Source organism: Anolis sagrei, chromosome 11, assembly GCF_037176765.1.
Source record: "Anolis sagrei isolate rAnoSag1 chromosome 11, rAnoSag1.mat, whole genome shotgun sequence".
Classification (NCBI taxonomy): domain Eukaryota; kingdom Metazoa; phylum Chordata; class Lepidosauria; order Squamata; family Dactyloidae; genus Anolis; species Anolis sagrei.
The window spans coordinates 18,795,306-18,822,498 of NC_090031.1; the positions used below are offsets into that span (position 1 = coordinate 18,795,306).

Here is a 27,193-nt window from a genome sequence, read left to right on the forward strand (position 1 = left end):
GTTGTAATTTTAGAGTTTTTTAGGAAACAACCAGGCCCGTCTCCCCCCCTACCTTGCACATCTCTGCCTGTAAGCAGAGTTTTGGAGTTAGGTGCCATCTCTACGCAGATGACACACAACTCATTTCCACCTAATTCCAAGGAGACCTCTCGGGTGCTGGACAAGTGCCTGGCCGCTGTGTCTATCTGGATGAGGAAGAACAAGCTGAAGATCAATCCCAACAAGACAGAGGTCCTTCTGGTCAATCGCAAACCTGACCGGGCTATAGGGTGGCAACCTGTGCTGGATGGGGTTACACTCCCCCTGAAGCCACAGGCCCACAGTTTGGGAGTCCTCTTGGATTCATCGCTTACGCTTGAGGCTCAGGCGTCGGCGGCGGCCGGGAGGGCTTTTGCACAATTGAGACTCGTGCACCAACTGCGACCGTACCTCGTGAAGGCTGATCTGGCCGGGGTGGTCCATGCCTTGGTCACCTCTAGATTGGACTACTGTAATGCGCTCTACGTGGGGCTGCCCTTGAAAATGGCTCAGAAATTTCAACTGGTCCAACAGGCAGCGGCCAGGATGTTAACTGGTGCTCCTTACAGAGAGAGGTCAACCCTCCTGTTCAAGGAGCTCCACTGGCTGCCGTTTATTTTCCGAGCCCGATTTAAGGTGCAGGTGCTTATCTACAAAGCCCTGAACGGTTTGGGACCATCCTACCTGCGTGACCGCATCTCCGTTTATGAACCCACGCGCTCACTTCGTTCATCCGGAGAGGCCCTGCTCGTGATTCCGCCTGCATCGCAAGCTCGTTTGGTGGGGATGCGAGGCAGGGCCTTTTCTGTGGTGGCCCCCCGACTCTGGAACACCCTCCCAAAAGAGCTTAGACAGGCCCTTACATCCTTACATTGGCAGTCTTTAGAAAGAACTTGAAGACCTGGCTGTTCTGATGTGCCTTCCCAGAATAGGAAATCTCAAATAACAAGTCCCAGAAGCACTTTATTAGAACTAAGATTGCCGCACACTGCACTTACCCTATAATCCTTACGTATCACCTGTCACATCAGCACTTTTAATCCTGTACCCATTACTCTGGCCCAGCCCAGTTTTATTGTGTCTTGGTGTATTGTTTATTGCTTGTTCTTGAATATTGCTTTAACTGTTTTTAATTTGCTTTAGGTGTTGTATTGTTATGTTGTGTTTTGAGGCCTTGGCCTTTGTAAGCCGCATCAAGTCCTTTGGGAGATGCTAGCGGGATACAAATAAAGTTAATAATAATAATGATAATAATAATAAGCGCCCCCCATGACTCCTTTTCCCCTCCACACCGCCAAAGGAGGAGGAGGAAAGATAGAGGAAGGAATGGAAGCAGCAACCCCCTATGGAACAGCTGTTTAACCCCATAGGGGTTGTGACCCACAGGTTGAGAACCGCAGCTCTAGATGATGTTGGATGGGGGGGGGGGGGGGAATCTCCTTGGGACTGGGTAGTGCAGTCCTTCCTGCCAGAGGTGAGATTGGACTCAATAGCCTTTGGAGGTCTCATCCAAGGCTATGGTTCCATTATTGTTGTTATTATTATTTAGAGGGTTGGGCTGTACGTCTCGTCCCACTCTAGGATTTTATGAGAGGCTGAATAGCCATCTGTCAGGAGGGATTGGATGGGGTCCTTCCTTTCTGGACAAATGAGGTTGGACTCCTTGGAGTTACTTTCCAAGGCCATGATTCTCTTCTTCTTCTTTAGAGGGTTGGGCTGGATGACCTCTGAAGGTCCTTTCCAACTCTTGAGTCTATGAGTCTTTGGACTGCAGTGCTCCAGAAGTACTCCTAAGAGGGGTTTCCCCCCATTTTTGGTGGGGGGGGAGACCCCTCTTGCAGAGGCGCCAGCTGTGAGGCTCCCCCTTTTGGAAGGGGGCCTCGTCCTAAAGGCGCCCCCCTTTTCCCGTTTCCCGCAGAGGTTCAAGCAGGTGCTGGAGGCGGAGTTTGCGCGGATCCAGGCCGAGAGCACGGCCCACCAGCTGAAGGCCCAGCACTGGGCCGGGTGGTGGCGCAAGTCGGTGCAGAAGATCAAGCAGCTCTACGCCTGATGCCACACTGTGCACAGAGGCGGTTTTGTATGGATTTGGGAAAGAAATATATTTGTTGGAGGAACAACGGGTCTGTGGTTATTTGGGGGAATCTGGGCTGATACGGGGAGGAAGGTGAGCGAGCGGACAGGAAGTGGCCAGTGAGGGCTACCTAGGACTTCCTGTTGGGACTGATTGGAGAGGGAGGGAGGAAGTGACGTACAAACAAATTCAATTTAAGAACACACCTAACAGACCCTATCTTGTTCCAAACTTGGGGACTGCCTATTTTTCCACACACACATCTAGAACATCATCACATTGAGATCCATATGGCGACACTGGGGAAAGTTGCCCTGCAGGGTGGCTAATCCGATGGGCAGCAGGGGCAAACTATTGTCCTGTGCCCTGCATTGTCTGCATCACTCCTTACTGTATCCTTCAGGGGAAATGTCACCGCATGACTGCCCCGTTCTTCTCAATGAGAACATGGGAATCCTCTTGTGTTCTCTAGGCAGTGACCTAGAATGGTGCCAGGATGCACCATTCTACGGAGCCCTGCCAGAAGTAACCTTACATCATATGATGACCTCCATCAGTCTCCGTTGAGGACACTTCCTGAAGCCTGTGTGATGAAATCCTTAGATTCCAACATCCTCTCTGTGTCCATGCATAGCAATTAAGATTGGGGGGGAAATCCCAATTCAGTTGGAATCAACACTCCATAAAGTTCAGATCACGGGAAACCAGAGACCTTTCAGAATGTGCAAATTTTCCAGGGGGGGGGGGGGGGGACCTATAGGAAAAACATGTCACCTTTCTTTTTTACGAGGGTTGAATGAAAAGTAATGCCTCCACTTTCGTAACTCAACAGATGACAGTACAGGTATGCGGCAGGTACTGGCTTGTTCAGTAGACTCTCCTCTACAATTCCATTTTGGCAGGAAGCCTCAGCATTGAACGGCCGTGTTGTTAAAGTGCAAAGTATGGAACCCTTCGCAGAGGGTATCCTTAAGCAACTTGCAGTCATTGAATTCTTGACAGCAGAAGGTGTCACCCCAAAGGAGATTCATCAGAGAATGCAAGTTGTTTATGGTGATTGTGTCGATATGAGTACTGATCGTCGTTGGGCGAGTAAGTTTAAAGATGTTGAGGTAGGAACATCTGACTTGCGTGACAAACAAAGTGTTGGACATCCTGTGACAGCAACCACTGAGTTTCACAAGACGTCATATCACTCAGAAATTTCAAGCATAATTGGCATTTCACAAGAATGTGTGAACATTATTGCTTTGCTTGGCTATTAGTGCACGATAAGTACACAGCAGAACTTCAGAGACTGTATAGCATCCTCCATACAGTCTGGATTTGGCACTGTCTGACTTCCATCTGTTCCCAATAATGAAAGAAGATCTGCAGGGACATCCTTATACTTCTGATGAAGACATTGAGAGAACTGTGAGACCCTTGTTGCAGAAACAGAGTGTCGACTTCTTCCGCAATGGCTTCAGAAAACGTGTTCATTGTTGGCAGAAATGTATCCAATTGTCTGGTGATTATGTGGAAAGTGAATAGTGCTAGTTAAAGAGCACATTCTAAGGATTATTTCTGTGTTATTAAAATATTCCCATTCAAACCCAAGTAACGAAGGTGGAGGCATTGCTTTTCATTCAACCCTCGTGATAGTACACTTAAAACAATGCATGATATCCTGGGTTAAATAGGAGGTACTGCAACTTGATTTGGAACGGAGAGGGATTATACGCTGAAAATGATGGTGTGATTTGGAAAAATACAAGCAAAACAAGGGTGACAGATTTGCATATTCCTGGTGTTTCTCTGATCTGCTAGTTTTGTTCATCTTTCTTTCTACCAGCCCAGACTTGGAGAAGCCACGTCCCAAATAAGTCCTGGGTTCCTGGTGTTTTACAGCATCTGCTCTAAATATGGATGAGAGTTAGATTGGAATCTCAATGAGGAAGTGTCACTTTCATTGACTTTATATTTTGAAAGAACTCTTCTTCTCCCGTGACGGTTCTTTCCAGTGCTTAAAATAGATGAAATCATGAGATTAGAGGAGCTAAGAGGGAGGGTCACTCCTGGGTTGGGATCAGGGGGGAGGAAAAGAAGCAGTGCCACGGAAGCCACGCAAAAGTCCTGTCAAAACATTGGCCGTTTTAATGAAAAGGTTAATTACATTGCTGTGTGTACACAACACAAGTCGATCGTGTGCCGATTTGTACAAAAACAGTCACGCCAGGCACGGACACACCGCACTCGCAAACAGGGAGGGAGGGATGGAGGAAAGGGCTGCAGGGCCGGAGGAAGAGGAGGAAGGGGCTCTGTCACCTGCCAATCACTGTCAAAGTGCCAGTGGTTTATCAGTGTCGGGAGAAGGGCCGGGTGGCCAGACAGGAAGCGGACAGACGGACACAAACACACACACACAGCAATCGCTTCCACAGACACACTTGCACTCGCCCTTGGCCCCCTCTCCTGCCCTCAGGGAATCCCCTTCATCGGCAGAACGGGCCGCCCGATTCCAGCCATAAAATGGGCCAAAAGGGAAGGAAGGCACAGCAAGGCAGCCAGGTAGAATTCCTCCCTTTTTATGCAAACCTCGTGTGAAATTCCTCCCTTTACGCAAATCCCACACAAAGAGACAGCCACGTATAGCAGGCCTGGCCCCAATCCGGCCCTCACTCCCAGTGCTTTGGACTCGCACTCCCATAATTCCCAACAGCTGGTTATGAAAGAACAAAGGCATCAGCAGCAGCAACGTCAGGTCATGGGTCCGAGTTATCGGAGCAGCCGGGAGGCTGTTGGGAAGTGTGGGAGCCCCCGGAGGAGGACCCCCCTTGGCCCAGGCCTGGCTTTGGCCATTGAGGGGAGGGGCTCTGCCTCCCTTAGTGTTTTCCAGTGTGGTGATTGGCAGGCGCCAAACCCCTCCCCCTGCCCCAAGCTCTTCCCAAGCTCAGTCTCCAGCCCCTTCATCCCCTTCTCAAGCGCTCTCTCTCACACACACATTCACAAGGTGACCACACCAATGGACTCTAAACAGCATTAGTAAAATGTACAAATCCCCGCGGACTATTTACAGTAGCAATAAATACTGGCAGGGGAAGAGAGCAGACACGTCGTAAACTCGGTTCCGTCTCGCCTTTACACAGAGATCAGTCAAAGTCCCCATTTCAATTGTCAACGTCTCCAGTCCATTAAAACACAGAAGTGGTTGCTTAACAAAGGAAGGAAGGAAGGAAGGAAGGAAGGAAGGAAGGAAAGGAAGGAAGGAAGGGCTCCTGGTTCCCCTCCTCTGAGCACAGCCTACTGCTGACGGCCTTCCTTCTCTGAGCAGAATCCAGCCCCAACTGACCACTCGGGAGTGACGCTGCCATCTGATCTTTGGTGCCTGCAGGCTCTCCTCGAACCCCAGGACAAGAAGAGAAGGGAAGAGCGCCGACCACGCCCCGGCTCTGCTCCTCCTCCGTTTCCTCCCTTGTTGGCGCTGAGGAAAGGAAGGGGTTCCTAAGGCAGAGAGGTGGGTGTTGCACCAGAGGGCCTTTTGCACCTTGGTTTCTTAAAAAGGCTTTTAAAAATCTCTGCTAAAAAAACCAGAGATGCAGCAGAGCGGCTGAAGGCAAAGAGCGGCGGGCGGGCAAGCCTTCCAGGGCCACAGGAGCCTCCTCTGCTTCAGCGAAAGGAAGCCACAAACGGCACAGGCAGGACGGGCCGTGGCAGCGGCAGCATCGTCCCACTGTCGAGAACAATCTCAGAGCACCTGCTACACACACAGGAGATCCACGGTGGCAGCGGCATCACTGTCCTGTTCTCAAGAGTGCACTCAGCGCATCAGTCTGCACACCAAGAGGGGCTCTGTGGCAACAGCGGCAGCATCATTGGCACACTCAGTAGAGTCCATGGTGGCGCATCTACCTATCCCCAGGGGGGACCATGGCAATGGCGGTGGCATTGTCCCGTTGTCAAGAATTGCCTTGGCGCATCCATCTGCACATCCAGGGGAGTCCATCGCAACAGTGGTGACATCATTGTCCCATTGTTGAGGGCATTCTTGTCGCATCTCTCTGCCCCCAGGGGAGGGGGGTCCATGGCGGCGGCAATGGCATTGTGCCATTGTTGATGGAGAGCAGCCTCATTGCGCCTGCCCGCCCCATCCCATCGGGGCTCAGAAGATGCCCTTGGCGATCTTGAGGCCTTTCTGCTTCATCCTGGGCAGCGTGGAGCTGGAGCCGTGCTTGAGCTTGGCGGCAGAGGCGGAGGCCCGGGAGAAGCCCCTCTTCTTGAGGACAAAGTCATAGTTGGCGGCCGAGTTCATGGCATAGAAGACATTTGCATTGTCCGGGATCTTGAGCTCTGGGGAAAGGAGGGAGGAATAGAAGAACTTTGGTCACTGTACATCGGAATTAAATGCCACCTGCAGTCACATTATATATGTAGAACTAGCTATACCCACCATGCGTGGCTGTGGACAACTTTCCCTCCCTCTTTCTCTCCTTTCTTTCTCTCCTTCCTTCCCCCCTTTTCTTTACTTCCTCTTTCTCTCCTTTCTTCCTTCTCTACCTATTCTTGGACTGCAACTCCCATCAGTCCTCCTGATCAGTCTATCTGCCTACCTATCTATCTCTATCTAATCTATCTATCTGGAGGATTACTGGGAGCTGCAGTCCAGGAATAGGAAATTGGAATTACGCAGGGATTATGCTCTCAAAGAAATCCAAGGAGAAGAAAGCTTGCAGCTTGGAAGCAGTGCATTTGGAGGATCCTCCTCTACTAAAGGGCCTGGTCACTCGTTGGCTTGATAGGTGTATTGTGTCCAAATTGGGTGTCAATTCGTCCAGTGGTATTTGAGTTATGCTACTCCCACAAATGAACATTACATTTTTATTTATATAGACTAGCCGTCCCCTGCCACGCGTTGCTGTGGCCCACATGGGAGTTCTGTGTGGGAGGTTTGACCCAATTGTTGGTGGGTGATTGTAGGTGAACTATAAATCCCAGCAACTACAACTCCCAAATGCCAAGGTCCATTTTCCCCAAACTCGACCAGTTTTCACATATTGGCATATTGAGTATTTGTGCCAAAAACTTCCAGTTTTTCTGTTGGTCATGGGAGTTCTGTGTGCCAAGTCTGGTTCAATTCCATCGTTGGTGGGGTTCAGAATGCTCATTGATTGTAGACTACAACTTCCAAATGACAAAATCAATTTTTTTGAGTGAACAACATACATTGGGTTGTTAGGTGTCATGTGTCCAAATACAGGTTTTTTCGGGCTATATGGCCATGTTCTAGAGGCATTCTCTCCTGACGTTTTGCCTGCATCTATGGCAAGCATCCTCAGAGGATATATAAACCCTTTTCCCTAGTTCCAACAGACCTCACTACCTCAGAGGATGCTTCTTCCTTGGAAGCTTTTAAACTGGATGGCCATCTGTTGGGGGTGCTTTAAATGCGATTTTCCTGCTTCTTGGCAGAATGGGGTTGGACTGGATGGCCCATGAGATCTCTTACAACTCTAGGATTCTAGGATTCTATATCTTGTAAGCCGCTCTGAGTCTCCTTTGGGGTGAGAAGGGCGGCATATAAATGTCGTAAATAATAATAATAATAATAATAATAATAATAATAATAAACCCTGGTCTAAAAGTATTAATGGCAGGAGTGGGAATTGTTGGTTCCTTCAAAGCCTCAGAGAATAATAATAATGCCCTCTCTGCTGGGCCCTCTTTGCCAGCACAACGGAAAGGCTTCCTCAACAATGCGGCACCCTTAAGCTTAAAACTGGCCACCTTCTTCACTTGATCTCCACTGATAAGCAAAGGCTGGATTTCTGATCCATTCCTTCTAAAATCTACTATCAACTTCTTGGTCTTGTTGATGTTAAGAGGCAAATTATGATGGTCCCTGCGCAACAAGAGCAGCCGAGACTCCTCCCCTTCAGAGATAAGACCCCCCCCCCCCCCCACGGCTGCATTGCCTGCACATTTGACCGTGATAGGACTAGGGTGCGGGGGGGGGGGGGGGTGGTTCTCAACCCTTTTTTGACCAGGGACCACTTGACCAAGGACTATTTTGACTCTCCAACATTACTACTGAAAGGGTTACAAATCGGTTTTTGGTCTGGTTATTTGGGGTGCTGATTCAGAAAATTGCATTGGATAGACCACATCAGCTCTACAGAACATATGCCACCCAGTAGCTGCCATCTGCTCACCCAGGGAAAACTGTATTTAATAAGGCCCGGCTCTATCGGGGGTTGCTTACATTACATTACATTACAACTGTACCCTTGGTTCGCTCCCGATATGATAAATAAATAAATACTAGAGGATTTTGCAAGCTCTTGTTGCAATGGTGTGGTCACGGTGAGGCCGCGGACCATATTTTCATTCTTGCAGACCACTGGTGGCCTACAGACCACAGGTTGGGAACCACGGGACTAAGGGAGGTATATGGGGAGGTATATGACCATGTACACCCTCTTGGAAAGTTCTCATTTATGGGGTTGCCATAAGTCTGAGTTGACTTGAAGGCAATTAACATGAACCATGGAAAATGTAGTTGATTGTTTCTGTGAGATGTTAAGATCAGGGAAGCAAGATGTCCATGCACTGGAACTGCAACTTGGTAGTTTCAACCCATGTTGCAAGCCTATGTGGCGGGATCCCACTGTCGGTTCGTACCTCGCTCCTCGGAGATGACCTGGATGAGCTCGTAGTCCTCGGGGCGGTCGGCGTCCAGGTTGTGCTTGACCATGGCCTTCTGGATCACCACCGGGGTCTTGTCCTGGCTGGTCACCTGGGACAGAGGCAGAAGTGGGTGGGAGTCCATCAGCCTGTCTCAATTGCCTTCCTCCCTTCCCCCCATGAGCCTGGTCCCCTCTGCTGATCCTTGGAGGATTTTACCACATGCCTTTCGACCTTTCTTCACTTATTTTCTTGACATGTTTATCATGTTTCCCAGCAGCCTCTTGGGCTACATTTCCATTGGCTCTGGGTTAAATGTCCAGCGAAGGGGGTCCTGGAGAGGCGCAACGGACAGGGCCAAGCCCGATATGTTTAGCCTCACAACTTTATGCATTTTATGAACCCCCCATAATTGTCCTGCTCCTATTTTATCTCATTTCAGACTTTCAATTGTTTTTATCCTGTATATGCGGCCCGCCCATTGTTATCGCTATCCCGGACAACACATTACAGCAATAAAATCAAAACATAAACAACAAATAACAACATCATCAAAATTACATTTTTTTAAAAAACGCAGTCATAAAATAACGTTCTAATAAACATATTAGAATGTTATTTTATGACTGCGTTTTTTAAAAAAAATGTAATTTTGATGATGTTATGTTTTGATTTTATTGCTGTAATGTGTTGTCCACGCTTGGCCCCATGTAAGCCGCTCCGAGTCCCCACAGGGGAGATGGTGGCAGGGTATAAATAAAGTGTATTGTTATTGTTATTATTAATATTATTATTATTATTATTATTATTATTATTATTATTATATTATGGTTCCAGTCCAGCTTACTTGTCCGAACACATTTTCCTCTACGTCCTGTCTCGGAGTCTAAGATGATCCAGGGAGGCCCTCCTCACGATCCCACCTTCTTCTCAAATGCCCTTGGCGGGGATGAGAGACAGGGCCTTCTCAGAGGTGGCCCCCCGCCTGGGGAACACACTCCCCAGCAAAATTAGGTCAACCACGTCCCTCCTTTCCTTTAGGAAAAGCTTAAAACGTGGGTTGTTGTAGTTTTTTTGGGCTATGTGGCCATGTTCTAGAAGCATTCTCTCCTGACGTTTTGCCTGCATCTATGGTCTGATCTCACAACCTCTGAGAATGGTTGCCATAGATACAGGCGAAACATCAGGAGAAAATGCTTCTAGAACATGGCCACATAGCCTGAAAAACCTACAACAACCCAGTGATTCCAGCCATGAAAGCCTTCGACAATACTTAAAACATGGTTTAGAGACCAGGAGTTTGGGTAGCAGGTTGACAGCAATCACAATGGACAAGCCTTGGACTGGGTCGTTGGTCGCTGAATCAGATTTGGATATGGCTATTTAGTTAATAATATTGTTTTAAATGGATTTTGCTTTTTTAATCTAATGTTTTACCTATTATGTAATGTTGTGTTTTTATTTTTGAATTTTAAAAAAATTATTTAATCAAATAATCATACATTTGCAAGTGTTTGTTGCATACAGTGCAATACTTTCTATCTATTAATGTTCCATAATCATTTATCTGATAATATATTTCCTTTAAGGAGTCACAGTCTACTATCTAAATTAGTGGTCCTCAAACTAAGGCCCGCGGGCCGGATATGGCCCTCCAAGGTCATTTACCCGGCCCTCGCTCAGGGTCAACCTAAGTCTGAAACGACTTGAAGGCACACAACAACAGCAACAATCCTATATCATCAGCCAAAACTTCCAAATGAAATAGTAATAAGTTTGTATTTGTTAAGATTGTTCTTCATTTTAATAATTGTATTGTTTTTAAGTGGGTTTTTTTGCACTACAAATAAGATATGTGCAGTTTGCATAGGAATTCATCCAACAGTTTGAGGGACTGTGACCTGCCCTCTGTTTAGAAAGTTTGAGGACCCCTGATCTAAATAATACATATAAAAATATCATAGACTCTTACTTAACACCTGCTTCCTCCTTGTCTACAGTCTTATAGGATCATCTATATACATTTTAGTTTAATTTTACATGTCGTGTTTTTATGCTGTTTGTATGTGTGGGCATCGAATTGTGCCAGTTGTAAGCCGCCCTGGTTCCCCCCTCGGGAGTTGAGAAGGGTGGGGTACCAATGCTTGAAACAAACAAACAAACCAACAAACAAATAAGCAGCCTCTCCGCTCTCCCACATTCCACCTCCCTCCTTTCCTCCCTTCTTTCCTGTTCCATTCCTTCCTCTTTTCCTGCCTTGCTTCCGCCCCATGCCATTCCATTCCTCCCTCCGCCTTTTCCCATCTTTCTGCTCTTTCCTCCTTCCCTTTCTTTCCCATCTTCTTCGCGTTCCATTCCACTGACCAGGATGCTCTTGTACATGTTTCCGTTCTCCACGGCGAGGCTGACCCGGATGATGCAGCAGTCGTCCACTTGCTGGTTGTAGAGGGGCAGGGAGAGCGAGGAGTAGCCCGAGGAGAGGCCCGAGGAGGCTGAGCGCTTGTGGCTGCGCGAGGCCGAGGAGACCGAGGAGGAGGAGGCAGCGCTGCTGCTGCTGCTGGAGCCGATGCCGGAGGTGTCCAGCGAGGAGAGCGAGGTGGACTCCCAGAACTGCAGCGGAGGAGGAGCAGGAGGAGGAAGAGAAGGAGTCCAACGGCAGAGGGTTTTAGTCCAACGGCAGAGGCCTTCTCTTCTCCTCCCTCCCCATACGCCGCCACGGGGGTTTCTGGGCCACCTGCCCGTCACTGCCATGTTCCCCCCTCAAGGCGCACCTGCCGCCTGCCCTCCACGGCCCGAGGAAGGCCCAGGGCTCCACCACTGCCGCCGCTGCCTCTGCCGCTGCACTCGTTGCTGCTGCTCGCACCGGCCCGTACCTTCCTTTCCTGACCCTCGGGGGAGTCGGGGGCGAATCCCACTCCGGGCTCCTCCACATCGGAGCTGCTGGACCCGGCGGACGTGACGCTGGCGGAGTCGGCCGTGTCCCCTCCTCCGCCTCCTCCGCAGAGGTAGGGCCCACACTTGAGCTGCTCAAAGGACTTGGAGTGGGAGCTGCCCCCAGGGCAGGGCTCCGACGAAGGGGGCTGACGACTGCGGAAACAACACAAGGAGTGTTACAAATACAGATGTTTCAGCTGAAAAATGTAAAGAAAGGACTATTAATAACTGAGAAACACAATGTGCAGTGAAACTGTGATTGTTGGCCCTCAAAGCAAGGAAAAGTTGACCCTAAGAGTTTGTGCTTTCAAAACTGCTGAATGGAAGACAGCAGGGACAAACCTAAAGGCTTGCGTGAACAGGGTGCACTGACAAGAAGAAATCAATTGTTGCAAACTAGTACTGGAATGTGGAAAACAACCTACATAAGATACAGATTGAAATACAGTGTTCCCTCGCTACTTCGTGGTTTGGTTTTCGTGGACTTGCTGTTTTGTGGGTATTGCCTCTTGGCAATGATGGAGTGTAGAAGGGGGTTTCACCCTCCCGCTCGGGAAAGAGGCAGCCAATCGTTTAAAAAAAAGAGATACAAAGCAGTATGTAAATCACGGCCTTATAGCCCCTTCCTTATAGCTAGCAAAAAAAAGTGTGCGGTGCCTTTAAATCTCTCCTCGCTTCTGCCTCACCCTCAAAATGCTCTCTCTCTCTCTCTCTATCAATACACACACACACACACACACACACACTAGACGTCCCCTGCCATGCGTTGCTGTGGCTCACATGGCTGTTCTGTGTGGGAGTTTTGGCCCAATTCTATTGCTGGTGGGGGTCAGAATGCTCTGTGATTGTAGGTGAACTATAAATCCCAGCAACTACAACTCCCAAATGTCAAGATTCTATTTCCCCCAAACTCCACCAGTGTTCACATTTGGGCATATTGTGTATTCGTGTAGAGTTTGGTCCAGACCCATCATTGTTTGAGTCCACAGTGATCTCTGGATGTAGGTGAACTACAACTCCAAAACCAAAGGACACCGCCCACCAAATCCTTCCAGTATTTTCTGTTGGTCATGGGAGAACTGTGTGCCAAGTTTGGTTCAATTCCATCATTGGTGGGCTTCAAAATGCTCTTTGATTGAAGGTGAACTATAAATCCCAGCAACTACAACTCCCAAATGACAAAATCAATTTTTTGAGTGAAGGACATACATTGGGTTGTTAGGTGTCTTGTGTCCAAATTTAGTGTCAATTTGCCCAGTGGTTCTTGAGTTCTGTTAATCCCACAAACGAACATTACATTTTTATTTATATAGATATATATAGAAAGCCCCTCTCTGTATTATTTTCAGGTGTACAGTGTTCCCACACTTATCGCGGGTGTTACATTCCAGGACCACCCGTGAAAAGTGAAAATCCGTGAAGTAAGGAAAACCCTACTTTGAGGATTTTCACCAGAACAATCCAGTTTTGGAAAACTTTCTGCACATTCCCCCCGCCCCCCAAATCAGGTCATTTGGAAACACCTCCCCCCTTTCTGGCGCTTGGCAACGCTCTTTCCACCCCCGTTCCCTCATTCCCCGTTCTCGGCTTCTCTTCTGTGCAAAAGGAACTTTGCACAATCCCGCCCCGACACCAGGAATGAGGGCCCCAATCCGCAGCCAGCCAGGCAGGACTCACTCGCTCCAGCGCTTGATGATCCCGGGGTTCTTCTTGGCCTTCAGGGTGTTGCTGGCCGACTCCGAGAGGGGCTCAATTTCGCAGGAGAGGCTGTAGCTGCAAGGGACCAAAGGAAGGAGGGAGGGGGTCAGACCGGGTTGTGGCGCAGCTGCATTAAAATCAGTACTGACCGAGAGGTCGTGAGTTCAAAGCCAGCCCGGGTTAGATTGAGCTCCCAACCATTAATAGTCTAGCTTGCTGTTGACCTGCGCAGCATGAAAGACAGTTGCATCTGTCAAGTAAGAAATTTAGGTACTGCTTTATGCGGGGAGGCTAATTTAACTCATTTACGATGCCATAAAACCTTCCAGCGGTGTGCAGAAGAATGAAGAAGACCATTAATTGTCCAGCTTGCTGTTGACCTATGCAGCCCGAAAGACAGTTGCATCTGTCAAGTAGGAAATCTAGGTACTGTTTTATGTGGGGAGGCTAATTTACGACGCCATAAAACCTTCCAGCAGTGTGTAGAAGAATGAGGAAGACCATTAATAGTCTAGCTTGCTGTTGACCTATGCAGCCAGAAAGACAGTTGCATTTGTCAAGTAGGAAATGTAGGTACCGCTTGATGAGAGGAGGCTAATTTAACTAATTTATGACACCATAAAACCTTCCAGCAGCATGCATAGGAATCAGGAAGTACTCCATCAAAGGACTCGGTGTCACAAGTGGATGATGAAGCAGCAGCTCCCCCTGTGGCCAGAATCGAGTATACTCTCATGAAGCCGGAAAGCTGGAATGTTAAATTGCCTCTGCATCTGTCTATATATGTTGTATGTCTAATGGCATTGAATGTTTACCATGTCTATGTGCATTGTAATCTGCCCTGAGTCCCCTGCGGGTGAGAAGGGTGGTATATAAATACTGCAAATAAATAAATAAATAAATAAATAAATAAAGGGTGGCCAGAGGGAGGGTCAAGGCACCCCTGGGAAGGTGCGTGGGCCGGGAGAGAGCAGCCACACCACCCGCCCGCCCTGCGACCCACCTCTCTGCCTCACTCAGCCGTTCCACAGAGTGAAACCAGGCCACGAAGCGGTCGTCCTGGGTGAAGTTGTAGTTGTTGCAGGCCGACTGGAGCAGCTTGATCTGCGCAATGACCTCGAACTCCTGATGGGAGAGGAGAGGGAGGGGCTGGGGGTCAAAACCATCCCTGGGAAGATCTCCAGGGAGGCTCTGCAGCCACCTGCACCCTATTCCATGCTCTGCTGCAAAGAGATGTTGGCAGAGACAGATCCACTTAGGCCATCTGACCCTTGAGGGGGGCCTGTGTTCCAGCCTTCCAGCCAGTCAGCTGGGATTTCCATTCCATGTTGCCAGACCATTGCAAACAGTAAAGGCGTATGGTACATTCAGCCCAGTTGTGTCTTGGCATCTCCTTTCAAGAGGAGGCCAAATCCATAGCAACACAGACGGAGCAAAGGACCCTCACCATTCCACATTGATTTCCCCCTTGGGATGGCTTGTTCTATCTTTCGCTGCCCGCACTTCCACTGTGTCCCCAGGATTTGCCCAGAGAACCTCTGCCTGGGGCAGCACAGACGAGGATTGGATGAAAAGTAATGCTTCCACCTTCGTTACTTGGATTTGGATGTAATATTTTAATATATCAAATTCAGAAATAATCCTTAGAATGTGCTCTTTAACGGCCACTATTCACTTTCCCACACAATCACCACACAATTGGATACATTTCTGCCAACAATGAACAAGTTTTCTGAAGCCGTCACAGAAGACGTCGACACTGTTTTCGCAACCAGCGTCTCACAGTTCTCTCAACGTCTACATCAGAAGCATAATGGTGTTCCCACAGATATTCTTTCATTATCGGGAACAAATGGAAGTCAGACGGTGCTGAATCTGGACTGTGCGGTGGTGAGAAGTTTCAAGTCTGTGCATCAAGGCATCAGGATCCTGGGTACTCATTGTGCACAGATCTTCTGATAGCCAAGCAAAGCAATAATGTGACCCACACGTTCTTGTGAAATGCCGATTATGCCTGAAATTTCTGAGTGATACGACAATCATCCTGAATCAATCTGTCAACCTTTTGCTTGTGAAACTCGGTGGTTGCTGTCACAGGACATCCAACTCATTCTTTGTCACGCAAGTCAGATGTTCCCACCTCAACATCTTTAAACTTACTCGCCCAACAACACACAGTACTCACATTCACACAATCACCATAAACAGCTTGCATTCTCTGATGAATCTCCTTTGGGGTGACACCTTCTGCTGTCAAGAATTCAATTACTGCACGTTGCTGAAGTCGCATTGACCGACCGTCTGCGCAGGGTTCCATACTTTGCACTTTAACAACACAACCGTTCAATGCTAAGACTTCCCATCAAAATGGAACTGTAGAGGAGAGTCTACTGAACAAGTACCTGCCGCATACCAGTACTGCCATCTGTTGAGGAGTTACGAAGAGGGAGGCATTGTTTTTCATTCAATCCTCGTAGAATGTCAAGTTTGTAAACTTTGTGTGTGTGTTTTTAAAAAAATGCAATAGAACTGTTTGATTCACTCATGAAACAATAAATAAATACCTGTGCCCACCCAACCCCTATGTTTCTGGAGAGGAGCACACCTTCACAAACCTTCTCCCTCCCTTTTCCTTCCTGCTTACCTTTCTCCTTTTCTCGAAGTTGATTAACCCGCCCTGGAAGAGAGTCAAAAGAGGGAAGGAAGGTAGCCATTAGAATCCCTCCGCTTCCTGGAAAGGCCCTGAAAAGATGGCGTGAGTGGCCTGCCTCCGACAAAGGCGGGATTCAGCTCCCCCGCACAAAGGGAACGGCTTTGCTGTGACTCCATGGGAGGAAGAGGGCAGCCCTTCCCCAGCAAAGGAGAAGCCCATGTATGGCGGGGAAGCCAGGGGCCAATGGCAATCAATCCCTGGAGCCCAAGCTCTCAAACGCACCCCGTTTCCTGGTTTACCTCCAGGTAGTCCTTCACAGCCGTGTCCAGCATCACTAGGTCAGTCAGGAAGGTGCCCAGGTAAGGGATGGTGCCCTGCATGACCCCCTGCAGAAGGGAAGGGGGGAGGGGCAGGAGGAAGAGGGTGAGGCCCACAGCTGCCTCTCTCTCTCTCTCTCTCTCCCCGCAGCCAAGGAGGAAGCAGAAGGAGGAAATCGACGAAGAGGAAGTGGAAGAGAAGAAGGATGAGGAGGCTGAGACCCAGCCAAGGATGAAGAGGAGGAGGAAGAGGAAGTGGAGGAGGAAGAGGCAGGTGAGATCCACAGCCACCTCTCCCTGCATCCAAGGATGAAGAGGAAGCGGGGGGGGGGGGGGGATTGGAGGAAGAAGAGGAAGTGGAGATGAAGAGGCAAGTGAGGACCACAGATGCCCCTTTCTCTCTGCATCCAGGGAGGAAGAGGAGGAAGTGGAGGAAGAAGAGGGAGTGGAGAAGGAGGAAGAGGCGGGTGAGAACCACAGCTGCCTCTCTTGCTCTGCATCCAGGGAGGAAGAGGAGGAGGAAGCAGGAGGAAGAGGAGGAAGAGGAAGAGAAAGTGATGGAGGAGGAGGAAGTGGAGGAGGAAAGGGAAGAGGGGGAGGTGGCCTTGGTCACTTGCTCACCATTTCCCGCTGCTGCTGCTGCCGCTTCTGAGCCCTCTTTGGGTTGATCTCCAGCGTTGCGAACTTGGAAGTCCCCTCCTGAATGTCCATGGGGAAGGAAGACAAGCTACAGGAGGAGGAGGAGGAGGGGGAGGGGGAGGGGGAGGGGGAGGGGGAGGAGGAGGAGAGGCTTCTACCCCACCCCACTCCCCACAGCCCTGGACTTGCCTTGATGAGCAGCTCCCGGCTGAGAGAGTGGTTGTTCTCATCCGAAAAGATCTCCGACAATTCATGGAAGGTGCGGAAGCTCTCTCTGCCAGGGAACAAGGAAGCGTGAGCTTGACACCCGTCTCCCCTTCTCCCCAAAGGGGGAGGGCTCCCCAAAAGGGGCCGAGCACCGGACTCACCGCGACACATCGTCCCAGGTCTTCTTCAGCCGGTGGATGGCGTTGCACTGCAGGGCCGACAGGATGGCTCTCAGGGAGGAGAAGTTCTTCAGGATCCGGCACTCCTGGGGGAACGCATGCGAGAAAGGGCTGCGGGTTAGGAGGAGCAGCCAACCGACCAGCTCTCGCCTGCCGTGACTGTGCGGCCACTTGGCTGTGATGAATAGATTGAATGGAAATGTAGGATTGGGGCCTAGCTAAGGGCCTATTAAGGCCTGCCAAGGCTGATGGCACCATCCTAAAAATGGAACCTGGAAAGCGGCATTAGGGTGAACCAAGGAGGGGGAGAGCTCATTAACAGTGCTGTGATGAGGACTAATAAGAAACCCAGGACTGACCGAAGAACCTCTGGTGTAAACAACTCTGTTTGCATAGTCAAACACAACGACAATTTAAGAAGGAAGCTCAACAACCTCTCTGTTCCGGAATTTATGAGGCTGAATGACGGGTTATCTAAACCACCAAGTAATGGATAACCAAAAATCACGACATAAGGAGACCCTTTTCCTTTTCGACTGTGTGTCAGGCCTGCAGGGACGCAGCACCTGAACACCCACCCCTTCCTCCCAACAAACCCGGTCAACATAATTGTTGGGGTTCAGCCTGGGTGTGAACCTGAACCTGATTCTCTGATTGTATTTCCTGATGCTAATGAAAATGTTGATTCTGGGGTCAGTGTAGAAGAAACTGCTGTAGGCTTGGAAGGCTTGGAAAGTGAAAGTACACATTCTCATGAGAATGTTTCAGAGCCAAGCGGTGATAGCTCTCCAGAGAAGCTAACAACTGGGATCCTTAATGAGGATAGATTTGGGAAAACAGGGGTGAATTGCAGAGTCTGCGAAGGCCAACCAGATTAAAAGAAAAAGAAACAAGGGCTTCAAAGCCTGGAGGCGTGTCACGAAACAGTTTCCTCGGCTTTAAGTGCCTCTCGCCGGGTTGACTCTTTAGATCACGCATCGTTTTAGACGGAGGCATTACCTTGGCAGATCTCCTGTTTCCCGTGGCCTTCATCCCAAGAGGCTTCTAGTGCTCCAAGTACGGTTAGTGGATTGCTAACAAATTCCAGGATTTTACAGTGTTGCTTTTGGTTTTTGATCTAGTTCATGGATATTTCTGATTGCTGATTTTTACTGTGGCTTTTTGACTTTGCATTTTACTCTATTTTGTAACCATTTTTCATCAATAAAAAGGGATTGTTTTTCCCACAGTCAAGTGTGGTGGATTGTTATCTTAGGGTCTCGTTTCCTGCTCTGAGTTGCAACAATAATGGAGAGGGATGGTGAGTAGGAATGGAGAATGTATGTGAGTGAATGTCTGTAAGTGAATGCCTGCGAGTCCTGTGTGTACTGTGTCCCACTGGAAGTGGATGAAAGGACATGTGCGAGGTTCAGAAAGTATTATTGAACCCTAGGAGGGTGGTCAGGGGTTAGGCCGCCCCGCCTGTTCCTTACCCGGGCAACCTCGACCCAGCGCTCCAGCACCCTGGCCCTCTGCTGGGGCCGAAGGGCCCGGTCACCTAGGCAGGTGGCAATGACACAGTTGGCGACGCGGTTGAACTGGGAGACAGTGGCGCGGATGGAGGGCGCCAAGTGCTCCTTGCCCTTCTTGTCGCGCTGGGACCAGATGCATCCCAGGCAGTGGTAGGGCACCACCTTCTTGAAGAGCTCCTGCAGAAAGAGAGGCAGGGAGAGAAGGGGGAAGGGCCACGGGGTCAGCCTGTGTTGTCGTAGGGAGACCCGCCCGGAGAGATGGAGGGAGCGAGCAAGCGGTCACTCACAGCATCCATCAGCGTGAACTGCTCGGCCGCCATCTCAGGGGGGAAAGTGAGGAAGTCGGCCGGAGCGCCGCCATCACCCTCCTCTTCCCGCCCTTCTCCCTCCAAGCGCTGGTCCAGCCCTGCAAGGGGGGGGGGGGGAGAGAGAGAAAGAGTTAGAGAGGCACTTTGCATCGGACATTCCCCCAAAACGCCCGGTTGCTTTGCTTGGCCGTGCCTCTAAAGTGAAGGTTTTGAAGAGATCAGGGGTGATGGAGCTACTCTACAGTGTTCCCTCGCTACTTTGCGGTTCGCTTTTTGCGGACTCGCTGCTTTGTGTGTTTTTTCCTCCCAGTTTATGAATGGTTGGCACTGCCCAGAGTGGCGTTCCAATCATGCCTCCTAGCAATGATGGAGTGTGGAAGGGGGTTTCACTCTCCCCGTCAGGAGAGAGGCAGCCAATCAAGAGAGATTGCAAAGCAAAGCAGAGATAGGTAGCCAAAAAAAAAAAGTGTGCAGTGCCTTTATTATTATTATTATTATTATTATAACTTTATTTGTACCCCGCTAGCATCTCCCGAGGGATTCGATGCGGCTTACAGCAGGCCGGAGCCCAACACAATACAACAATACAGTACATAGCAAATAAAACAGTTAAAGCAGAAAACAATAAACAATAGCAATGCAACAGGACAATTATTAAAAACTGAGCCGGCCGGAGTAGGGGTACAGGATTAAAAAAGTGCTGAAGTGTCGGAGGGATATGGGATTAAAATCAAGTGCAGTGTGCAATGAGCAGTGATCTTGGCTCTACTAAAGTGCTTCTGGGGTTTGGTAGTGGGGTTCCTAATCTGAAAAGGCACGTTGGAACAGCCAGGTTTTCAGATTCTTTCTGAAAACCGCCAAAGTAGGGGCCTGTCTGAGGTCTTTCGGGAGGGCATTCCAGAGGCGGGGGGCCACCACAGAGAAGGCCCTGTCTCGCGTCCCCACCAAACGCGCCTGTGACGCGGGCGGGATCACGAGCAGGGCCTCTCCTGATGACCGGAGTGAGCGTGTGGGTTCGTAGACAGCGATGCGGTCACGCAGGTATAAATCTTTTAAATCCTTCCTCGTTTCTGCCTCACCCTCAGAATGCAATATACATATACAGCGTCCCTACTTCGCAGATTTTCACTTTTCATGGGTGGTCCTGGAACGTAACACCCACGATAAGTGACGAATCAGCTTTTGGTCAACTTGAGATTTGGTTTGGTTATTTGGAGTGCTGATTCAGGAAATTGCATTGGGTAGACCACATCAGCTCTAGTTTCTGATACAGAACATATACTATCTCAGCACTATAAGAGGGTTTCACAAGACCAATTGCTCTCATTGCAACCGTTTAGTAACAGTGAGGTCATGGACCATATTTTAGTTCTTGCAGATCACTGATGGTCCACGGACCACAGGTTGGGAACCACTGCTCCCACCACCCACCCATCCTCAAAACACTCTCCTTTTCAATGTCATTTGTAAAATCCCAGTTTCTCCAAAACTCTGAAAGGAAACGTACTGTCACAGGTTAGGGTCCCAGCACCAGTTGATCTAATTTTAGTGTATTTGTCTATATTCTCACTGTTTCTTGCTTAAGTTTTAATAACATTGAATTTTATTTGGTTTTTAACTGTGTAAGAGCTAGCTGACGTAGTCTTCTATGGGTGCATCTTGCCACTGGTTTATGTAGCATTTCAACAGATTTATGTCGTATTGTCATGGTGTATTTTGCATTGTATTTAATAGCCTGGTATTTATTTATTTATTTATTTATGACAGAGATTTGCCTGCTGCGTTTCTCCAGAACAGACACAAGGTGGCTCACATCATATTTAAAAATATACGTACAAAGGTAAAGGTTTCCACTGACATGTGTCACGAAAATATCATTACAGATTTGATAAATGTGAATTTAGTATGATGCGTGGGAATGAATGGAAGGATGTATGGATGGAGTTAATAATTCTGGAGACACCAGTTCTAAAAGACCCAGGCCTGCAATGACTAACTACCTGCTTGCTGGACTGTAATTAAAAGTTGCTGATAAGGACTAAAAAGTAAACTCTGATAAGAATTGGGACAGTGATAACAGAAATTTTTACAATGTTAAGAAGGAAGTCAACACAAGGCTAACACCAATCAAGAAGAATCAACATCTGGCCAGGAAACTGAGATGGAGCCAGGATGGGAGATATATATCATTTATTTACAACTTTGGGACGACATCAGCGGAGTATTGCAATGAAAGATGCAGTCTAATAACGCTCAAAGTGTGGCAGACCTGAGGAGTCTGGTTCACCCGCCATGCTCTGCTCCATGGGAAGGGAATAGATGGTGTATTTGGAGAGTGGCAGATTTGCATGGGAGCAGTCTGGTCACTAAGATTTTGTGCAGAGAGTCAGGTTCTACTCTATGGAAAACAGATCTGGTTTTTGGCATTGTACTTAGGGAAAGGATGCATTTTGGAGTTTTGAAGTTCTGGCGTTATGGAAGTTTTGGAACTATTTGTTGGCAGGTAGCCGGAAAACAGGGTGTGTAGTCTGGAAGAGAGTGTGGATATGCTATTATGTGTATTGTTTGCCAGGGGGAGTCTTTTGTGCATGTGCTGTAGCATCTTTTTGGGGTTTTTTTTTTTTTTGGCTTTTTAAGTCTCTTGTTGGCCTGATAGGTGTCTTGTGTACAAATTTGGTGCCAATTCGTCCAGTGGTTTTTTGAGTTATGTTAATCCCACAAACATTACATTTTTATTTATTTACTAGCCATACCCTGCCACGCGTTGCTGTGGCCCAGTCTGTGTATATGTGTATGTGTATATATTTGTGTATATGTGTGTTTGCATATATATATATATATATATATATACACACACACACACACACAAGGGGTATTTTTTAAGTAAGGTCCGTTTTGTTGTAGACACTAGTAGTTCGTGCGCATACTGCATGCCTCAGGAACAACTGTGCTCAGTTTCCGCTCTGTAACTAACCTGTACGGTTCTGTTCTGTGCTTTAAAAATGTTTAAGACTATCAACTCACCCTCCGCATGTGAGGTTCGCTCAGTGATACGGTTTTTGTCATCAAGGAACCTGCCTGCTGCAGAAATTCATCGACAGATTTGTGAAGTGTACGATGATACTGTTATGAGTGAAAGCAAAGTGCGTAAGTGGGTACAACAATTCCAAGATGGCCGTGACAACGTCCATGATGAGGACCGCTCCGGGCGCCCTTCTTTGATTACAGACGATTTGGTGGCTTCAGTTGAAGCGAGGATTCGTGAAGAGGGTATTTTAGAATTGGTTCAGAGGTATGATAAGTGTTTGAACAAACTTGGCAACTATGTCAAAAAATAGAGTACTTTCTGAAAATAAATTTACTTTTTTGAAATAAACTTTCATTGTGTACTTATGTTCAAACGGACCTTACTTAAAAAATACTCCTCGTATATATATATATGGTTTTGCACATGTGTTGTAATGTATTCTTTGTTTTTTGGCTTTTTAAGTCCCTTCTGCTGTATATTTCAGTGTTTTTATGAGTGCTGGTCACTCGTTTGCCTGATCAGTGCATTGTGTCCAAATTTGGTAACAATTTGTCCAGTGGTTTTTGAGTTATGTTAATCCCACAAACAAAGATTACATTTTTATTTATATAATTTCCTATATTTATACCCTGCCCTCCAAACAAAGCCTTCTTTCCAAGAGTGAGGAACACCTGGTTGCTTTGCTTGGCTGTGTCTCTAAAGCCGAGCCTTTGAAGAGAATGGGGAGGAGACCAGGCGACTGTCCCTCCGTCCCTCGATCAGTGACCCTCTGCCCTGCGCCCTCCTTCCCCTGCTCACCTTCGAGGCTTGGCTCCTGGTGCTGGAACTGGGCAAAGAGGACCCGCGCGCGGCGCTCCAAATCAGAGCCAGGAAGGTTGAGCCGCACGTAGACGATGAGCTGCTTGAGGCAGGCAAAGTCGGGGGGCTTGCGGAAGTCCTCCGAGTACTGATCCAGCCAGGCCCCCAGGATGGAGGAGATGGTGCTGCAGAAGGGAGGAAGGGAGGGAGGATGATAGCTTGGCCCCTTCATCCGCAGGCACTCACCAACCCGCCAGGTAGGTGTCAAGAATATTGAAAGTTAACAGTGTATTTTTTATTACAAAAAGTGATGTAGAGGCACTGAAAAAGTTAAAATGATGCAATGACTGAGCAAAACCAGTAGGGTAATATAAGCAGATGTGCCTGTGAGTTACTGGCTCCTCCTGTGTGAAGACTTCCTTCTGTGAAAGGAATGCCTCAATGTAAGGACTGCTGTGTTTGACTACTTCAAGGAGCAAGCTGCTTCAGTTTGAAGATTGTTGTATGTTCTTTATCTACATGAGAGAGAAGCCGTGGACACCAGTATCTCCATGAAAAGTGATGCCGGTGGTCTTTTCGTGAGGGCCTTTTGAAAGAAGGCAAAGCAGCGGGAACTGGATGCTGAACTATGTTCCCCTTTTTTGCCCCATAGCCACACATGAAAACACACATGTCATAGTGTACACACATACCCACACACACACCTACTTAGTCCAGCAAACTGGAGGACTTTGGAGCTGAGGAGCTGGATCAGTGGGATCTTTCTCCCTTTTTTCCTTGTAGGTGGATTGGTATAATGTTGAAGGCAAGAAGCTGAAGCAAATATATAACAAGGAAGTATAAATAATTTTGTTTATGTTATGGAAACTGTAGGTAGGGACTCAGCCTGAGAGTGTGTCTTTGCCTCAGGCTTTTGAGGAGAATGATCATGGAGTCTGCAGAGGTTCCAATGTCTGAGTTAAATGATCTGATTTCTGCTGACTCTCAGGGGTTTGTGAATGGAGTTGATGGTCAAGGGAGTACAGTTAGCCAGAGTGAACCTGAGGATTCTGGGATAGTTGGTTCACAAGGCAAAGATGCTTCAGTGCAGGCAGAAAAAGAGGCCGAGGAAAAGGTTGAACAGTCAAGGCCAAATAGTGATAGTGAAAGGAATGTACTAATTGGCAAACTGAGGGAGCCGGGCTTTGACTGAAGAGGCCAGATTTATCATGATCACCACCTGGAATTAGGGAGGAGGTGCTCTGCAAGATTGAGAGAAAAGAGGCATCAGGGAGAGATTTCCCAAGGGAAACGGAATGCTTTTGCTATGGCTTTCTGAATAAATATAGGGCCTGTAAATCTATAGTCTTCAGTGAGTCCAGCATTTTGTTTTCATGTATTTTGCTTCTTCCCTGGTATCCATGCCTTCCTGTTCATGCTGAGATTCCTGTGTACTTCTGCCTTGAATTCATGTTCATGCTGAGATTTTTGTAAGCTGTTTGTCTTGATTTCATGCTCCTGCATTTGGATTTATTGGTTCAAGTTTGCTTCTGTTTCTTCAAGGGACTTGGGTCTCTGCAACCTTTTGGAACTGAAAGACTTTACTCCTGCGGACTTATTTACTGGATTTCGGGACCTTCCTGTTTCCTGACTTAAATTTTGACTGGATTATCTTACATTGCTCAACTGACTGTTTTGTGGACAATTCTTTGAATGCTTTTTACCTTTTTGGTTTTTGCTATATTAATCTTCAATAAACTGCTTTGCTTATAAAGAACATTGGTTCAAAAGAGCCAACCCCAGCCTTGGCATGCAACAGAAACCTTGTTTTTGTAGCCATATTATTTTTCTACAAGAAAGGCCTCCGAAGGAAGATAACAATTGTCTGTGTTTGTGTTTTATTTTGTCTTATACTGGCTACTGGTTCTGGGTTATGCTGCTGCTGCTGCTAAATAAGCTGCTCTCCTGTATACTTTTAAGGTGAGGGTCTTTTGTTGCCCATTCACCAACAGTAGGCCGGTTATTTACACCTAGAATCATAGAATCCTATAGTTGGAAAAGACCTCATGGGCCATCCAGTTCAACCCCCTGCCAAGAAGCAGGAATATTGCATTCAAATCACCCCTGACAGATGGCCATCCAGCCTCTGTTTAAAAGCTTCCAAAGAAACTCCGGGGCAGAGAGTTCCACTGCTGAACAGCTCTCACAGTCAGAAAGTTCTTCCTCATGTTCAGATGGAATCTCCTTTCTTGTAGTTTGAAGCCATTGTTCCATAGCGTCCTAGTCTCCAAGGAAGCAGAAAACAAGCCTGCTCCCTCCTCCCTGTGGCTTCCTCTCACATATTTATACATGGCTATCATATCTCCTCAGCCTTCTCTTCTTCAGGCTAAACATGCCCAGCTCCTTAAGCCGCTCCTTATAGGGCTTGTTCTCCAGGCCCTTGATCATTTTAGTCACCCTCCTCTGGAGACATTCCAGCTTGTCAATATCTCTCTTGAATTGTGGTGCCCAGAATTGGACACAATATTCCAGGTGTGGTCTAACCAAAGCGGAATAGAGAATGGGGAGCATGACTTCCCTACATCTAGACACTAGGCTCCTCTTGATGCAGGCCAAAATCCCATTGGCTTTTTTTTGCCACCACATCACATTCCTGGCTCATGTTTAACTTGTTGTCCACGAGGACTCCAAGATCTTTTTCACATGTCCTGCTCTCAAGCCAGGCATTGTCCCCCATTTTGTATCTTTGCATTTCATTTTTCCTGCTAAAGTGGAGTATCTTGCATTTGTCACTGTTGAACTTCATTGTGTTAGTTTTGGCCCATCTCTCTAATCTGTCAAGATCATTTTGAATCCTGCTCCTGTCCTCTGGCTCTCCCTCCCAATTTGGTGTCGTCTGCAAACTTGATGATCCTGCCTTCTAGCCCTTCATCTAAGTCATTAATAAAGATGTTGAACAGGACCGGGCCCAGGACGGGACCCTGCTGATGGCACTCCGCTCGTCACTTCTTTCCAGGATGAAGAGGAAATATTGGTGAGCACCCTCTGGGTTCGTCCAACTCCCAAACAACTGCCTCTGTCGATGCGCAAAGCAAGCAAAAACATCCAGCCCGATTCCAGCCCAGCCCTTCTCTGCAAACCGGCTCATTTACCAGCAGAGTGCTAAAAAGAACAGTTTAGCTCCCGGACCTGATCTCGTTTAATTAGACTCTGAAACTTTCAGTTTTGTTCAAAACAGTTGAAGGTTTTGTATTATTGGCTTCTTGCTTATATACAGTCTATCACTCACAATCCCATCGTGGTGACACAGAGTGGAGATCGCGATGCAAGAGCCAAGGCGTAGTAGATGAGAGAGAACAAGCACGTGGCTCCCCTCTCCTTATATCATCCAACACACTCTCTACCCATTATGCTCGGGGACAAAGTATACGACATGGAGTTGGTCACTCCTGTTGCATGGGCATGGCACCGCTTCTTTGGCCAGTCCCACCACGTTACCCTTCAGTGGCTTCTTGCAGTGACCACATGTTCTGGAAGGGTGCGTTTTTAAACTTTTGGTGTTGCAGTCAAAGCACTCCTAGCAAACACAGGCATATCTAACTGGCAAGGAATCCCAATTCCCCCCATAATGGCGTCCAATTTGGGCTGGGCTCGGCCCCGCATAGAAACCCGTCCCCCCCCCCCCCCCACACGAAGGAGGCACTCACTTCTTCAGCTCCAGCCTCTCGTCCACCGCGTGACGGGCGTGGTGCTCCCCGTGGTTCTGGGAGCGGAGCTTGCCGAACCTGAAAAGGATGGAGGAGGACGATGTTGAGGTAGAATATGAACAAATTAATTTTTAATTAACAAATATCAACAAAAAACATTGACACACATCAACAGCAATAATACAGTACACAAAGTTATAAGTAAAATATTTGGAGAGAGAAAAAAGAAAAAAAAGATCATCATATCCATGATGATCTACACACCCACATATATACAATATACATTATTCCTATTACTTCCAGACTGCTTAGTGTGGTAGTACTATTTCTGTACACTGACTTCCTTTCTATTTGTATATGTCCCAGTACATATAACTTATTTTTGGCCCTAAAGATTTCTTTATTTAACTTTTATTCCACTTTTATTAGTATTTGCAATTGCTGTTTCTTTTTAAGAATAAAGCTGTTCCAATTTGTTTTGTTTAA

The 27,193-nt window shown here is 47.8% G+C and overlaps 2 protein-coding genes across 7 annotated transcripts in view; one reads left to right on the forward strand and one right to left on the reverse strand.

The window, feature by feature from the left end:
* The window catches only part of CCDC180 (coiled-coil domain containing 180), a 52,240-nt gene extending 49,575 nt beyond the window's left edge, over window positions 1-2,665 (forward strand). For 2 of the 4 annotated variants that reach the window (XM_067471993.1, XM_067471994.1), the window contains exon 35: window positions 1,937-2,665. In XM_067471993.1, coding sequence (XP_067328094.1) covers window positions 1,937-2,169 — 233 coding nt within the window. In that variant the 3' untranslated portion in view covers window positions 2,170-2,665. The remainder of the gene's footprint in view (window positions 1-1,936) is intronic. The other 2 variants (XM_067471995.1, XM_067471996.1) reach the window with 1 other exon arrangement.
* Window positions 2,666-4,202: 1,537 nt separating this feature from the next.
* RALGDS (ral guanine nucleotide dissociation stimulator) overlaps window positions 4,203-27,193 on the reverse strand; it is a 56,343-nt gene continuing 33,352 nt past the window's right edge. For 2 of the 3 annotated variants that reach the window (XM_060757113.2, XM_060757111.2), the window contains exons 4-18: window positions 26,708-26,785; window positions 23,022-23,206; window positions 19,175-19,293; window positions 18,849-19,064; window positions 17,359-17,462; window positions 17,180-17,264; window positions 16,973-17,050; window positions 16,334-16,420; window positions 16,026-16,058; window positions 14,385-14,506; window positions 13,361-13,456; window positions 11,521-11,836; window positions 11,114-11,359; window positions 8,747-8,861; window positions 4,203-6,418 (exon numbers count right to left, since the gene is read on the reverse strand). In XM_060757113.2, the coding sequence (XP_060613096.1) occupies window positions 6,231-6,418; window positions 8,747-8,861; window positions 11,114-11,359; window positions 11,521-11,836; window positions 13,361-13,456; window positions 14,385-14,506; window positions 16,026-16,058; window positions 16,334-16,420; window positions 16,973-17,050; window positions 17,180-17,264; window positions 17,359-17,462; window positions 18,849-19,064; window positions 19,175-19,293; window positions 23,022-23,206; window positions 26,708-26,785 (2,068 nt within the window). In that variant the 3' untranslated portion in view covers window positions 4,203-6,230. The remainder of the gene's footprint in view (window positions 6,419-8,746; window positions 8,862-11,113; window positions 11,360-11,520; window positions 11,837-13,360; window positions 13,457-14,384; window positions 14,507-16,025; window positions 16,059-16,333; window positions 16,421-16,972; window positions 17,051-17,179; window positions 17,265-17,358; window positions 17,463-18,848; window positions 19,065-19,174; window positions 19,294-23,021; window positions 23,207-26,707; window positions 26,786-27,193) is intronic. The other variant, XM_067471999.1, reaches the window with a different exon arrangement.